Consider the following 15,617-nt stretch of genomic DNA (forward strand, 5'->3'; position numbering starts at 1 on the left):
TAACATGAAACCTTTACTTTTCCTCTCACTGATTTCTGGGCCTAGAAAGTTTTGTCCTCTGAAGTGACTACAAATTCAGGAGGGCGTTTTATCTCTGGATAAGTAAAAGTTAAATGTGTTAAATTTATTCCTACGGAAAAGTGCCAGTAAACAGATGACTAAATACACACCAGCATGGGCGTAGGAACCCCTAAAAATCTGGGTATAACATCCCCATCAGATACCTCTTTCCTTACTATCCCCTACCCCACTTTCTCCCCATCTCTTTCTTTGCAAACAAGTACAATAATATATAACTTGAAACACTGGTAAAAATAATGTACATTTAATACATTAAATATAGGAAAAAAACAGCTAATCTTTGTAACAAACATTTTTTTAAATATTGAAAAAATGGACCCTAGGCAAGCATTTCATTGATTCATGCCCCACGCTCCCTAGCATGCAATCACTCCCTCCACTCCTGAACCCAAAAAAATATTTGGCACACTGACTGCAGATTAGGGGAAGTTTGTGAGAGTCAGTGAAGTATTCCCTCCTTCTGACCCTGACCGTGACTTTGGGAGATCCTCTCCCTTGTAATCATTTGTCCCCTCATTCACTAAGCCATGCCTCTCTTTTCTTTCCTTTCTGTAGTTCAGATAGAGATCAAATAAACAAGCATGTAAACAGCATTTGCATGTATAGATCTGTACTGCACAGAGGAAGCGGAACCCAGCAGAGTTCACGTGACATCACATCACATCCTGCTTTCTCTGTGCAGTACCATAGAAAGCAGAGGGAGGCCACGCCCCCTGCTGAAGTCTGTGAGCGGCATCAAGGAGCTGCAGTGCAGGTAAGGTCTTTGAATCAGTATGCGTGATTGAGGCAATGAATCTGAGAATGAATGAGTATATGAATGAATGAGTGTGTGTGTGATAGCATGGATGTGTAAGTGCTGGAACCTAGGCATGATGGGACTGTGATTGCTGTTAGCAATCACACTCCTATCATGCCAAGTCAGCCAGTACATGCTGAAACCTAGCTAGCTGCCCCCCTTGTGTATTGATACTGCCAGCAATATGGGGTCTGCAGATCACTTACAGCCACCCTGTACCAGCATGTACTGGCTGCCTGCGTATGATAGGAGTGTGATTGCTGTTAGCAATCACACTCCTATCATGCCAAGTCATATTGCTAATTTTTTTTGTCCAATTGTGGTGTGTTACCTACTTTCTTTTTTTTTTAAATGTGAGTTTTTATTATTATTTTTAAAGGTGGGGGGTCATTTTTGGTTTTGGCTAAGTGAACCGTGAATGTTTTGGTCCAGAATTTTCATTTTGGTGCATCCCCAGAATAAATAGAACTATTTCATTTTTAATTATCCTGAGTCCTGAGTTTGTAGTCACAAAACTTTCTAGGCCCAGAAATCAGTGAGAGGAAAAGTAAAGGTTTTGTGTCATTTACTTTATTTTAATCTGCATATTTCATTAAAGGCCATATTTTCTCACAGTGAAAAATGAGTGCGTCCCGCGCACGTATACAATTCTGATGAAGTGGCCCACTGCAGAAAAAACTTGGACACCCCTGGGGTAGACAGTGAGAAGGGGGGGTAGGGAGAGGGTAGCTAGTGAGAAGGGGGGTAGGGAGAGGGTAGCTAGTGAGAAGGGGGTAGGGAGAGGGTAGCAAGTGAGAAGGGTGGTAGGGAGAGGGTAGCAAGTGAGAAGGGGGGGTAGGGAGAGGGTAGCTAGTGAGAAGGGGGCGGTAGGGAGAGGGTAGCTAGTAAGAAGGGGGCGATAGGGAGAGGGTAGCTAGTGAGAAGGGGGTAGGGAGAGGGTAGATAGTGTGAGAAGGGAGGGTAGGGAGGGGGTAGATAGTAAGAAAGTGTGAGACGGGGAGAGGGGGTAGATAGTGTGAGAAGGGGGAGAGGGGGTAGATAGTGTGAGAGATGGGGAGAAAGTGGGGATCTGATGGGGGAAAATGCTGACCCCCCAGATTTTTAGGGGTTCCTACGCCCATGCCTGCAGGATATCACCAGGTTTTGTTTTGAACTGGACCACATCCGCTGCTATGTCAGAGCCCTGGTTGTGGCCGTACAACCATAGCTGCTCAACACCCGGGAGAGTGCAGTCGCCCAGTACCAGCCCCTGTCCGACTCCCCTACTGCGCAATACCTCCTGAATACCATCATTCGGTGCTCTGGGTCCCCATGGTAAACTGTATGAACCAAACCCCTGACAGATTGATACTATTGTATTTGCATCAGAACTGCATCTACAACAGTCAAGAGAGTGTGCTGTCTATCTGCTTACTTTATTTATGCTTGATTGAAGACCGTAGCATAGGGTGTGTTGCCCAGAGCAGACATCTACATTGAAGTACTGTTAGATGCCCCTAATACTGAAATTGGCACGTACTATTTTTCAACCTAAACACACACAACCAAGATTAACGAATGTTTATTTTTTTAATACAGACAATTATAAAAACACAGATTATCATGAATCTGATCCTGCACTAAGATTGCTCTTCCTACCACCCTAGTGGTGTCTCAAGTACATCTTACTGAACTTCAAAGACTCATTGGCTTTCCAGGTTTGCCATAACACAGAAGAAGCCCAGCCAATGTGGTGTCCTTGGTTATGCCATTGGCCATTGAGATTTGCAATCCCACAGTTTTTAAACCACCATCCAGAACGGAAGCGATCACGGCTGCAACTGTTGTACATGATATCACCATACTGACATGGATCACACTGGTCATTATCCATATCTATCGTGCTAAAATAGCTTCCATTTTCATTTGTAGCATCATCTATTCCTCTGAAAGCATCACCTAAAAACAAAAAGCTTCCAATGAGTCTGACCAAGCATTGTTATGAAACACACTTCATTGCAATTTTGTATTGTCTTGGTAGGCAACTAGCTGGCTTCTCCTCCACATTTGTAGGTTGCCAAAACTGGGTAATCAGCCAGTATACTAGGCACAAATTACAAATACTTATATATGTGAATTATCTTTAAATGTGTTAGTTTCCCTTGTATTGTCAAATAATGAGTTACAGCTAATCCTTCCTACCTGCATTTCCAGAATATTCACCCAGAGAGAGCTGATACAACTGCGTCTCTAAACCAATTGTGAAAGTGCTATAGGCAGCAAAGGCTTTGGATCCAGAAAATTCACCAAGATTGATACGTAGTTCGGAGATCCTGTCAGCCTGATTGGTCAGCAGATATATATTATCCAGTCCAAGCCAGTGTTCACCTGAGAGAAATGTTTGCTAGGTTAGAGTGACATTACAGACAATGTACATCGCTACTGAGCCAGTCTTGCAAATCAAATGACAGTTATTGTTCAGTACTGCCAAAAAGTATTGTGAGCACAATTCTCATGATGCTTTGTCACATTAGCTACAACGAAGAACTCTCATTACAGCCGGGAAGGTACCCTACCTCCAGTGAAACCCGCAGGTTACCAAGCTATATAGGGAAAAGCGCATAGAGATACATATAGGTCTCAACTAAGTTTGCTACAATGATCTACATAAAAAGCACTGTAATGCTTAGCCTAGTCAGAAAACATTTCATTCAGTCTTTCAGGTGCAGTTCTGATTTGTCTAGACACTCTATTTATTGAAACTGTAAGGCCAGAGTAAATAGACAGTACTAATGCAATAAATACTGTGTTAGCTAAATTGTGTTTGGAGCATTAAATCCTCTAGTCTTCTAAAAACAACTTTACACAAAGCCAGAGAGGGGTATGTGTACAGAATATTACAAATACATGTTTGTTAAATGTAATCATGGCCAGTTATGGTACAAGATCATAAATACACATATACTTTCTTTACAGGGTAACTTACCTGATTGATATCCAAATCCCTCTTTATATTCTGCCCAAGTTCTATCAAAAGACAGGGAATTCTGTCCATTATGTTTTTGAATGAGGGTCCAGCCACCGTCGGCATCCATTTTACAAAAGACCTGTAGATCAGACAAGTCTTCTCAGACTTACACATTGCACAGATTTGAAGTCATTACTAACACCAGTGCCTGTCACCATTCTAATTGAACTTTGAATTTAAAGGCTTTTTTGCTGACCCCAAAAAGGTTAGAGCTAGACTACATTCATGATGATAGATGCTGGTGAACTCTTTATTACATTACATTTATTTATAAAGCGCCGGCAGATTCCTGATTCTTTATATCAACTCCTGACACGCATGAAGCCTTAATTAATCAATACGAACACCTTTAACAGTATTGCATACAAAAAGTCAAGTACCTACCTGAAAAGGCTTGCTTGCTCCTATAGGTTTTATTGTGTACATTCCACTAACTGTTCTGTTGTCTCTCTCCCATATGTGTGAACAATCATATCCTGTTGAGCAAAGTTAGTTTCAATACAGATCCACTGACAGAACACAGAGAAGTGTTCAGTATTCAGTTTCATACAGGCTTCAATGTCCATTGTGGAACCCAGTCATGGGTTCCCTAAAATTAAATTGTATATATTTTAGCATCTAGAGTAGCTAATTAAACCTGGGATGGCAAATAAAACAGAAAAGACCAGTCTTGTCCTCGACACTTCTTTGTTATCTTTTTAACACATTTTTGAGTCTTCTTTGCATGGGCTCCAATGAATACTTTTCAAGTGTACTTCTTTAGGAGGCACAGTTCCTGGTGTGGCCCTAAATCTCTCTGCCCCCCCCCATTGGTAGCCCTCTTTTTCTAAATGGATGGTCACTACGAGCGTTCCAGTGTTCTAAAGCCTTGAACGTAGCAATGTGTGTAAGACCAGCAGGGTCTATAAATGAAATTGTGTAAATAAAAAACATTATTTTTCTTCAAAGCCGGAAAAGTGAGGGTACTTCAAGTAAAGTTTCTTTCACCCAGGATCCCTTAGATAGCTTACAATCATTCTTACCTAATGCACTCTCTGTACTTGTACATGTCAGCTGTAACCAAAAAAACAAAATGGTTACAAAGAACCAATAACAGGGATTTGACAGCAAATGTATATGTGCAAAAATACCAAATATATATCTCATGAACAAAAAAGATTTAAAAAAATACATATTTAGCATGCTATTATGACCTTAGAGCCTTACGACCCAATTATTTCTAAGTCTAATATGTATATTAGTTATAGAGTGTCAATGGCACAGGTTTCCAAGAGACCGCAAAATAGTTATCTGAAATTCTGATGTGTTTTTTTTTTTGGTATGTAATCTTCAGTGCAGTGCAGAATGCTCTGGAAAAAGAAGCCAGACACTTACCTGTGATTTAATGTCACTAAAGCAAAAGGCAAATAACAGCAGACAGCCAAATAGGTTAGTGAGGGGCATGATGATGTTTAGTGATTTCTGGGGAAAAAAAAGAAAGCACATATTGGTTAATGTGCGTTGTACTCCCAGTCGTTGTATATGAACAAACACTTTATAAATCAGGAAAACAATGAACTTAGAGCCTGGCTGAAAGTTTTTTGCAGTCAGATCCACAACATCATGATGCAGACACTCCCTTTATGTAAGCCATTGTCTACTTGGCTTTGAAAAGCACTGAAGGATTGTTGTGTGCGGCTCCAGCCATCTAGGCAGATAATTGAAGTTGGCGTCAGAAAGAGAATTACAGCTACAACCTATGCCGTTTTGGTTCCTTTGACACTATGTACATATAACGCTGGAATAAAAAAGGCCGCACAAAAGGTAAGGAAATCTTATTTCCCTTTTAGCTTAAGACTTTAGTTGAAGTCGATACCTTTTATTGATTGAACATAGAAAAAGATAAAGAGTTACATAAGCTTTTAGGAATTTTGAGTTCTCCACATTTTGTAACAATACATTAAGATCGATATTCAACAATAAATAATGAAGGCAACACACAATACAGAATGCTTAATTTAAAAAAACGCAACATCTCCATTAATTTTACTGGGTAAAAATGCAAAACACCCAAAAAGCATTTATACTTAAGTGAATGCATTGTTACATACATCTCATAATGCACAAAAGAGGGAAAATTTTGTGAACAATAGATAGCTTACTTGAAATTTGGTGAAAGTCTTTACATTTATAAGAAAGGTTAAGAAAAGATTGAACTACCTTAACACATTATGCATAAAATAAAAACAACAAAATACCTTACCCAGCTACCAGGAGAACTCACAAGGAGCAAACAAGCAAAAATATAAGTAGTACACTTACCTTGCTGTCAGCACCAGCTGCTTCTAACTACCCAGCTTCTGTCCTCCCTTTAAATAGGAAAGACCCACTTTGGACACTAGGCTCAGCCAATCCGAAATAAGTATTGTAGCCTTTGCTCCATTACACATCCCTCCCCGTGTGTCATGAACACAAATCCTGCAGATTACCATTTTGTATTATTACAGAACTACTATAACTAATGTGTAAATAGGTTTTCAAACAGATCTTATTTCATATTTACACAAATAATATAACACTTGTTAAAAACTAGTTCTTGCTACCCTTTTAAAATCTAAAACAATATGGCATAAATGTATGCATGTACAGGTATAGGCAGCTATCTCCTTTACAGTGATCACATTATTAATTAAAATGAAGAAGGTTATCTAACAACCAAAACGATTGCTTATTGTTTACTTTTTTGTTTTATCAAACCTGATCAACTCAGTCTTCTGATTTATAGCTATTTAAACAAAAAGCTACCCTTGGAGTTGGAAATAAAATTAATAATTTAATAGTACATTTGCATTACATTAGAAGCATGTTTTCCATGTCCCCCCAGCAATCACCTCAACACCCCCCCCTTCCCTTACATTCAAGAAGAGATATGCTTTATCTGAGACCCATCTCATTGATCTTAATGATTGATTCCATTGATAAGATGCAGGCAAAAGTATGGTTGACTTTTCTCACTCCAAGAATATGTTTTTCCGGCTGATTGTCTATTGAGATCAGACTGCAGATGTCAAACATATTTGAAAGTCTGTAAAGGTGTGTCTGTCAAAATGTCTAAGCAACAAAGTGTGATGGTCCACAGACCTCCATCAAGGTAAGATAGTGCTAGCGACGGCATGGTGCGGCAGAGTCTTCGGATCTGTCAGCATTAAGCTTAACACTTAACACTTGGCAGCCTCTGTAAAGGCTGTACTTGGAGGCAGAGGGATCAATACCTGCCTTCCTATCCAGTGGTTAAAGGACTCGATGCCTACCCCAGCTCAGGTCAAACCTGCTACTGTCTACTGACCGTTCAGCCTCGCTCCAGAAGTTTCCCCTACTGAGACCAGCATCCTGGGGCAGATATAGTCACAGACTTGACCCCGGTTTCAGCAACGCTCCTTTCTGGAAAATACATCCTGGGGGAGAGGCTGCTCCAGGTATCCGTATCGTCACACAGAGTACCTTGTTTAAAATGCAAATCTCATTTCATTATAGCTGTGCAGCCTTTTTAGTTCACAGGAAAATGCCAGAGAATAGAGTGACAGAGAATTACAATGTATTAAGATAGTCTAAAACTTTGCTTTGTATACATAGTCTACAAGTTATTATATAAAAATATCAAATATGTCGCAAAGTTGACTTTTTCATACATTTTAAGTCATATTCATTTTTTGCATAGTATACACAAGCCAAGTCACTATCACACCACTTTCATACTGCAGACTAATTTAATAGTAACCGCCAAGTTGTAAACCTGGTTGGTTAGTAAAAGATAATGATTACAAATAATGTATATACTTCTATATAACCACAAGTGCAGTAGCAAGTAGTCTAAACATTGTATTTTCACTGTAATACTATTTTATTATTTTATGCAGGGGAGACTGATTTTCCTATCTTAAATGCTAACTCAACAAGAAAAAAGTTTAACATATTTTGCCTCCTAAAATATTTCTTTTTTTAACATTACATTTCCAGCTTCTTTAATAAACACCCCTGCCTGCAGAGTTTTTCTGTCTTTGTGTTACTTGTCCTAGTTCTTTGTTTAAGCTCAATGGCACAATGAGGCAGGTTAATGCATGAAAAATTCCCAGGAAGATTTCATCCTGAATAGTTGTGCCATAGGTGATTAGGAAATTGACTGATGCCTATAAAAAATGTTCATGACTCCCATTTTAGGATCGACTATGAAATTCATATGTAATTCTGAAAAACATAATTGATAAAAAAAAAAATTGTGATGCTTTATATTATTAACCAGAAAACAAGAATCACCTTAATGAGTCTTCACATGTTCCATGCACAAATGGTTAGGATGCAAAGTGTCCCTCTCATTCCTGGTACCTTTTGTTACGCATACATACTTTGTACTATTATACAATGTACACAGTGCAGTTAAAGGTAAGCATTTGCAATGTTTCTCAGCCTATACACATCAATCCCACATAGGAAAGGTTTGGAAGCTATTCAGGAGACTATTGCTACTGCAGAGTTTCAAAATGAAATGTCAGGCCCCATCCAGGCCACGGAGCTGCATATCTCTGTCTTGCTACAGTTTCCCTGTTTTGCTATATGCCATTCCTGGATTTCCTTATGTTCTGTACTCTGCCTCTGATTCCTTGATTCCAGTTCTGCTCTTTGTTTCAGCTCTGTTCCCTTTATAAGGTGTGCCCCACCCGTTATGTTTGTCTCAGTCTGCAGTCTACAGGTATATCTCTCTGATATGTGTTTAGAGTCCATGTTTAGTTTGTTTAGTACCTCTGTAGGCAGGGTTTAGAGTTAGGACCCACAGAATATTGGAGTACTTTGGCGTAGTGGTGGGCTAAGCATACTATGGCCATAAGATGTGACTAAATCTCCAATTGTTATCATATACTCTTAGGCTAGTCCTATATTTATGTGTGTAGCCTGTCCCTGTAACCTGTATCCCTCATTCTGCAACCTGCTTTTACTCCTCTTTTCTTTTCTTAGCTCCAGATATCTCCATGTCCTGTTATCTGTACTGCATACCTCCCGCTGCTATTTCACGGTCCTGGTGTGCGGCCACATAATCCTGATGGCCCAACACACAGGGAAGTGTGCTTACAGTCCGTGACAAAGGCGCAGCAATGGGGGCCAGAATGACGCATGCTAACCTATTTATGAGTTCTTTTGAAAACAAGAATATCTATACCCAGAACCCAGTTGTGGGTTGTATTAAAATGGTTTAGGTATATAGACGATTGGTTTGTGATCTAGATTTTAGACGTTCCATTAGATGGTACAGAAGGTCATGAATGAATAAGGTACAGATTTACATACTAAGCTGATGGACCCCAACAGCCTTTTCCACTCCCACACCTACCATCATAACAAGGATCCCACTCCCAGTCGAGGGAGTGAGAGGGAAACATTGCTTTTACGATGTGAGGTGTGTTGGATGTACCTCTTAGATACAGTCAGTCTATATGGCCCTATTGGGAAACTTAAGCGGCACTGGTTTCTTTGACTTCTTTTGTTTTCATTATTAAATTGCTTTGTACCATCTCCTGTGAGTAAGCAGTACTTGTGTCCATTTACTTTCTGTGTTTTGCTATACATTTATTTTTTTTATCTAATGGGACATTGTTTCTTTAATGATTTTGTTTGTGGTTGCCCACTGAAGAATCAATTCTCTGTAATTATCTCCCTGGTAACTTTGCATGTTTTTATCCCCGTTTACAGGCCTCTGTCTGCCCGCTCTGAATGTTGTTCATTAACATCATGGTTGCTACAGCAACCTGCTTTACTTTTTGATCAAGTTTTCATTTTCATGGCAGCATTATTTTCAGTGGCAGGTAGGTGCCTTGAAGCGCAGTATTTTCAGTTCCTATGTGATGTTTCCTGATATGAAAGGGGGGGGCCATCAGCTTGTGAAAACTAAAGGGCACTGGGAATGGATAGGGACCTGAAATACATGGGGCTTCCTCATATTTCAGTTCACTGCAAATGCACAAACAGCTGAGATCACTAAGGTAAGTGATACTCCTTACTTACCCTGTCATTGCAGATGGCACAGAGAGAAGGCTTACACAGAACGTGTCTATTCATCTAACTAATATACCCCAGAAATTAAAGTCTTATGGGGAAATATATAACTGGGTCGGCAAATGACAATAGGCAGTATCAGTAGAAAATACTATAAAATCCTGCATATTTATTAGAAGGCATGGTGTAGTCAGTTAACATGCTGGCTTGTTCATTGGCTTGTTAAGGTACAGATTGACAGGCATTCTAAATACAGTTTAATTTCACTCTCTAACTGTGTTTAGATACATCTTACTAAACTTGAGCGACTCATTGATTTTCCAGGTTTCCCAGTACACAGCAGAAGCCCAGCCGATGTAGTCATTTTGGTTACGCCACTGGCCGTTTAGATTTGCAATCCCACAACGGTTAAACCACCATCCGCCATTAAACTGCACGCTGCAGCTGTTAAACATGATATCTCCACTTAGACATGGATTACACTTGTCATTGTCCTTATTCATTGTGCTAAAAAAGCTTCCATCTTCATTAGTGTCCTTGTCCCTTCCTCTGAAAGCATCTCCTGCAACAAGAATACATATATTTAACACAAAGTCCCTGCATGCCCACCAATGCTTCCAATACCTACAACTTCTGCTCTTAATCCAGCATTTTACTGATGGATTCACATTACAAGACGGAAGCAGATCAAACCACCTTCTTGTACTAAGCTCACCCAAATATTGCAAAACCCTTCCAGAAAACGTCCTGCTTTTGTTAACAATGCAAATGTTAACATCCTATTCTAATTTAATCCTTTGCATAGAACTGTTTCATATATGTAACCATGTATCTGTATCTTCCTGGCAAAATATTTTATAAACAGTCTTTTTTTTCCCCATTGAAATAAATAACAAATAAATTACAATAACATAAAGACATGCACATGATGTTGCCTAGAAAACACTAAACTGCTTGTTTAGCTATAATTTCTGTTATCTTTAAATTCTGACATTGAATCTTCTCATCATCTGGATAAGAGAAATATTCAAGGTAGCATTAAAACAAAGCTACAGCAGATGTGGACATTTCAGAGCTGTCCAATTTTAGTCATACACAATTATCTCTTCAATGACATCAAGCATGTTCACATCCACCTAGGGAACTGAAATCCCTACAGTCGGACCTAAATATAGACAAGTGTACACAATATAAATTGTCTGAGAGCAGTAGGTAACATAAAAATAAGTGTTGATATATTAGTAGCCACTGACTCTTACCAGCATTTCCAGAATACTTCCCCAGTGACAGCTGATAGAACTGGGACTCAGATCCAATTCTGAAAGAACTATATTGGGCGAAGGCTTCAGATCCCGCAAAGTCACCAAGGCTGACACGTAGTTTAGCGATGCGGCCGGGCTGATTGGTCAGCAGATATATTTTATTCAGTCCCAACCAGTGTTCACCTTAACAGACAATTTATCACATTAACTTAGTAGGCATTAGATATGTTGAAGTATTCATAAAGAGAACAGTGAGCATTTATACAATAACCTGGGAATGTGATATACAGTCCAATAGTAATTATTTTTCAGACTTCAAAGAGTGACAGAAAATGTATGAAAGAGGGAGAGCACCTTATAAATATCTTAAATAAGTAGAATTCTGCCCCCTTTGACCAAAACATGACATATATATTTTAATTATTATTATTAAATTACCAGCTTGAACTCACTTGAAATATTTCCAAATCCTTGTTTGTAGTCAGCCCAGGCCCTATCAAAGGACAAACCATCTTGCCCATCATGGTTCTGGATAAGGGTCCAACCGCCTTCGGCATTCATTTCACAGAACACCTGTAGTTCAGATAAAAATGTCTCATTGCCTTCATACAGGAATCACAATGAAACCGTATCCGTACATATACCGTACACAGCTATCTATCACTGAGCTGGGATGCCCTCACATAAACATTTTTACCTGGAAAGATGCCTTAGCCCCATTAGGCTTTATAGTGTAAACCCCACTGGTAGATTTAGGGTTTCTTTTCCATTCGTCTGAACAGTCATATGCTAAAACACAAATAATAATGACAATTTATAGTAGTAACAATTTTAAAACAAAGGCAGTAATAATATGAAGCCTTTTTTTTTTTTTTTTTTTTTACACACAATATTTTTACCAAATTGTGGTGGCAATGAAAGCTATTGTGGTCTATCATCAAGAATGTACTTTAAAATATTAATGTTCTGTAGTTTGCGAAGCTGTCCGCACCATGCTAACAGAAAGAACAAATACAGCAAGGCATCGCTGGAACTATCTTCATAAGGTGAATATACAGGGTAGGTTTTCTGTTGAACAAACTTAGGGACAGGATAGTTGACACACAGTCAGCTGACATACAGTTCTTACACTAAGCTTGTCTGGATGAATTATTATTATCTTTTATTTATGAAGCACCAACAGTTTACGCAGTGCTTAATACAATACATATATTCAAGGGGTATTACAAGACAAGAATTGACAGACTAAGACAAACCGATACATTTGGTGGAGAGAGCCCTGCTCGCAAGCTTACAATTTTTTGTATTCATCAATAATAGTAGTGTATATCACACCTGGAGAGTATAGTATGTCTACTCTAGGGTAAGAATACATTGAAGAGGCCGGTAATATGCACAAGGTCTAAAAGAAACTGGATATAAAATCAACTCACCCAGTCTACTCTGGGCAACAGCCACCTGAAAGTAGTAAAGTTTATTCATTTAGAAAGTGTTTTACCAGGAAACCACTGAGCCTTTTCTCATTTTCAGGTTTGCCCTGGGGAGCCGAGTCCAAATACATGCAGGGTGTACAGATTTAATAAAAGTAAATAATAGAAAAACAAACAAACAATAATAGACAAAGACAGATTAAATAGGAAATCGTAATCTAATAACAGGTTAAACCCGCAAGATTTGGCCCATCAGAATGCATACTGATGTCAGAGATTTGAGTTGTATTCAATTTACGGCATATTAATGTTGAAATGACACACAATGGAGTTATTTAAAATCCAATATTGCACTGTTTACACACAAATAAAATGTGAGAAATCAACTTCATAGAGACAAAGAAAAAATAACATTAAAAAAATATATATTAACCAAAGTATTAATAGTATTATCTGTCATAAAAAAAACACGTAGACATATGATGTATGTTAGGAAACAATTGCTCTTGGTAGGTACAGACCTGTGTTATGATGCAAAGACCAAATAATAGCAGACATCCAAAGAAGTTGAAAGAGAACATTTTCATAGCCCTGGAAAAATTGACATAATTACTTGCATAGATACGTAGAAGACACTAACAGAACATTAATATATAAAGTACCATGTCAGAGTCTAGTACCTACTCATTATAGCAACTTTATATCAGAACCCATTGTACAGTGCTATGGAAATAACACAAACAAAGAAGGAACGCAAGCTAGTCTTACCTGTTAAAGCAGAATATTTACTCAATCTACAATTTGAATGTATACAACACTAGAAATCCTTAATATACAGATATCATAGAAAGGAAAAAAGCACAACATATACAAGCTATGTACATACCAGTCAGTAACCACAGAGGACGTTCCAGAGAATGGCATACAATCTCCCAGCATGCTCTCCTTATATAGCACACGCATATAGGGGGATACTCAATCCAGCCAATCAGAGTTGTATCCTTAAACCCTTAAAGACAATGGGCAGTCCCTAAACCCATTGAAAACAATGCATTTTGAGCCATGTACATGTATGGGCTTTGTCATTAAGAGGTTAACTACTTTAGAAAATTCTGGCTTCTGCAGATAACAGACTTATTTTCATTTTAATATGTTGATTATGGTTAATTAAAGTATTACAACTACAACTATTATGTCAAATCTCCAACAAAAACAATTGGACAGTCTAAGGTTTTCTTATCTATATGTGCACAATAACCTTCAAATTATCAGTTCAATTATGGTACATTCATTAAGATGAAAATAACTCAGTAAGTAGAGGGTCCAATAAGTACATCCTAAAGGAGCAAAAGGAGACGGGAGACCTGTTAGAAAGCTTCTAATATGTCAAACTGGGTAGAATTTTTAACGAAAAACGAAAGGGTGTTATTAAAAGTTAAAGGTTGGAGAACTTAGTGGGATATGGAAACTGAGAGAAAGGGTAGTAGATCCTTGGAACCAGTGGAAGTAGTACACAGATGGGCTTGGACGATACAAGCGTCTGAATTTAATATTGGTCTTTCATAGTATGTATTGATAAGAATTTTGTGTGCACCATGGGAGGGCGGGCAAATGCCAATTTGATTGTTTGTGTTTTACTTGCAATGGCACATGTAGCCATACCTGGGAACTTGCTGGGTTTCACCTGGAGAACTCTGGGTGAAGCACTGCTTCTCCACTTCTCCGGGTCAACACCGGAATCCTCCGGGTCGGGCGAGCGGAGTCTTAACACGCCCGGCTCCCTGCCAATTTCCCCATTAAATGTTGGCATTCCACGTGATTTCAGCAGGACCACCCCCCCTCCCCCCAACGGCAGTTCCTTTCACAAATTCTATCCACTCCATTTTTTGTAAATGTGATTGAATAGTGCATGTTGAATGAGTTGTCTGTTATTTCTCTTTTGGGCTTCATTATTACTATGCCACTTATCTAAACCTCTGGTGTAATATCGTTTTCATAGAAACCTAAAATTGAACAGCGCATAAAACCATTCGGCCAATCTAGTTTGCCCATTTTGCCTCCTTTTAAGACTTAGACCTTAATCGGACCTCGGTCATGTCTTCAAAATAGCTTGTCCCATGGATGTTTAAACTCCCTTAGCAACTACCATTTCTGATGGGAGGCTGTTCCATTTATCTACCGCCCTCTTGGTAAACTCAAACTTCCTTACATCTAAACTGCTGGCTCCTCAAACACACATCTTAACAAAAGAGAAGCAATAGCTTAATGTGGAGGAATAATCATGTAGATCCTAAGAACAGGGAGTTTAGTGGGTTGCTCCATCATATACTTAATAGATGAGTTTGTAATACATTATCTGCACTAATCTGTAGAATACATGGGTTCAGTGGCGGATCTGATTTAAATTGGTGGCATTAACATATCTTCAAAATAAACAACATGCACAGTGCTGTTTAGGGATTTGGAATTAGATTTGATTACTCAAGATAAATATTATCTCAGGTCTATATCTGCTTAGCTAACAATTACCTAAAATAACAAAACCTAGACTCCAAAATGTAATCTAGCAAAGACTTTCATCTTCTTTCTTCTAGCAAAACACTAATTCACTCCAAATCGTAGATGAACTCTAGATTAAACGAGGTACAAAAGAAGCCAAAAATATATATATTTATCAATAAAAACGACTTCAAAAGTATAATTTATCCAAATTAACCCAAATTACCAATCACATTTATAAGACTGTATCTAATAGTGTAACACAAAATTGTATGTTAAAGGCCCTTCCCCGTGTATGTAATATACTTTGGATTAGTCCTCGCTTGTCCTAAATCCTCCTTCATGTGCAAATAAATGCAATTTGGCTCAGAATATGAACCAGTGGAATGTTAAAAAAATACTGCGTGTATGATCAGAAATAAACTATTGAATAAACTATTAAGAGGAGAATGGGGCTAGTATCAAGGGCCCACTTCTGCATCAAGAATGCTTGGGAGGTCTTAGGAATAGTAGTCCCC

General features: G+C 38.6%; 2 protein-coding genes across 2 annotated transcripts; both read right to left on the bottom strand.

Annotated features, from left to right (window-relative positions):
* Nucleotides 1-2,519: 2,519 nt before the first annotated feature.
* On the bottom strand, nt 2,520-9,971 carry LOC149302843 (angiopoietin-related protein 5-like). The gene is made up of 7 exons (XM_089482016.1): nt 9,918-9,971; nt 5,259-5,345; nt 4,907-4,937; nt 4,269-4,360; nt 3,843-3,963; nt 3,059-3,244; nt 2,520-2,815 (listed from the first exon to the last, which is right to left on the bottom strand). Exons 1-7 carry the CDS (start codon nt 9,969-9,971, stop codon nt 2,520-2,522), a joined length of 867 nt encoding a protein of 288 aa, XP_089338142.1.
* A 200-nt stretch (nt 9,972-10,171) lies between these two features.
* On the bottom strand, nt 10,172-14,410 carry LOC149302844 (angiopoietin-related protein 5-like). Its single transcript, XM_089482017.1, has 5 exons — nt 14,263-14,410; nt 11,868-11,959; nt 11,623-11,743; nt 11,168-11,353; nt 10,172-10,470 (listed from the first exon to the last, which is right to left on the bottom strand). Exons 1-5 carry the CDS (start codon nt 14,408-14,410, stop codon nt 10,172-10,174), a joined length of 846 nt encoding a protein of 281 aa, XP_089338143.1.
* Nucleotides 14,411-15,617: the final 1,207 nt, after the last annotated feature.

The sequence above is a fragment of the Sceloporus occidentalis genome, unplaced genomic scaffold, assembly GCF_023333645.1.
Source record: "Sceloporus occidentalis isolate IW3139 unplaced genomic scaffold, rSceOcc1.0.p SCAF_17, whole genome shotgun sequence".
Lineage (NCBI taxonomy): Eukaryota > Metazoa > Chordata > Lepidosauria > Squamata > Phrynosomatidae > Sceloporus > Sceloporus occidentalis.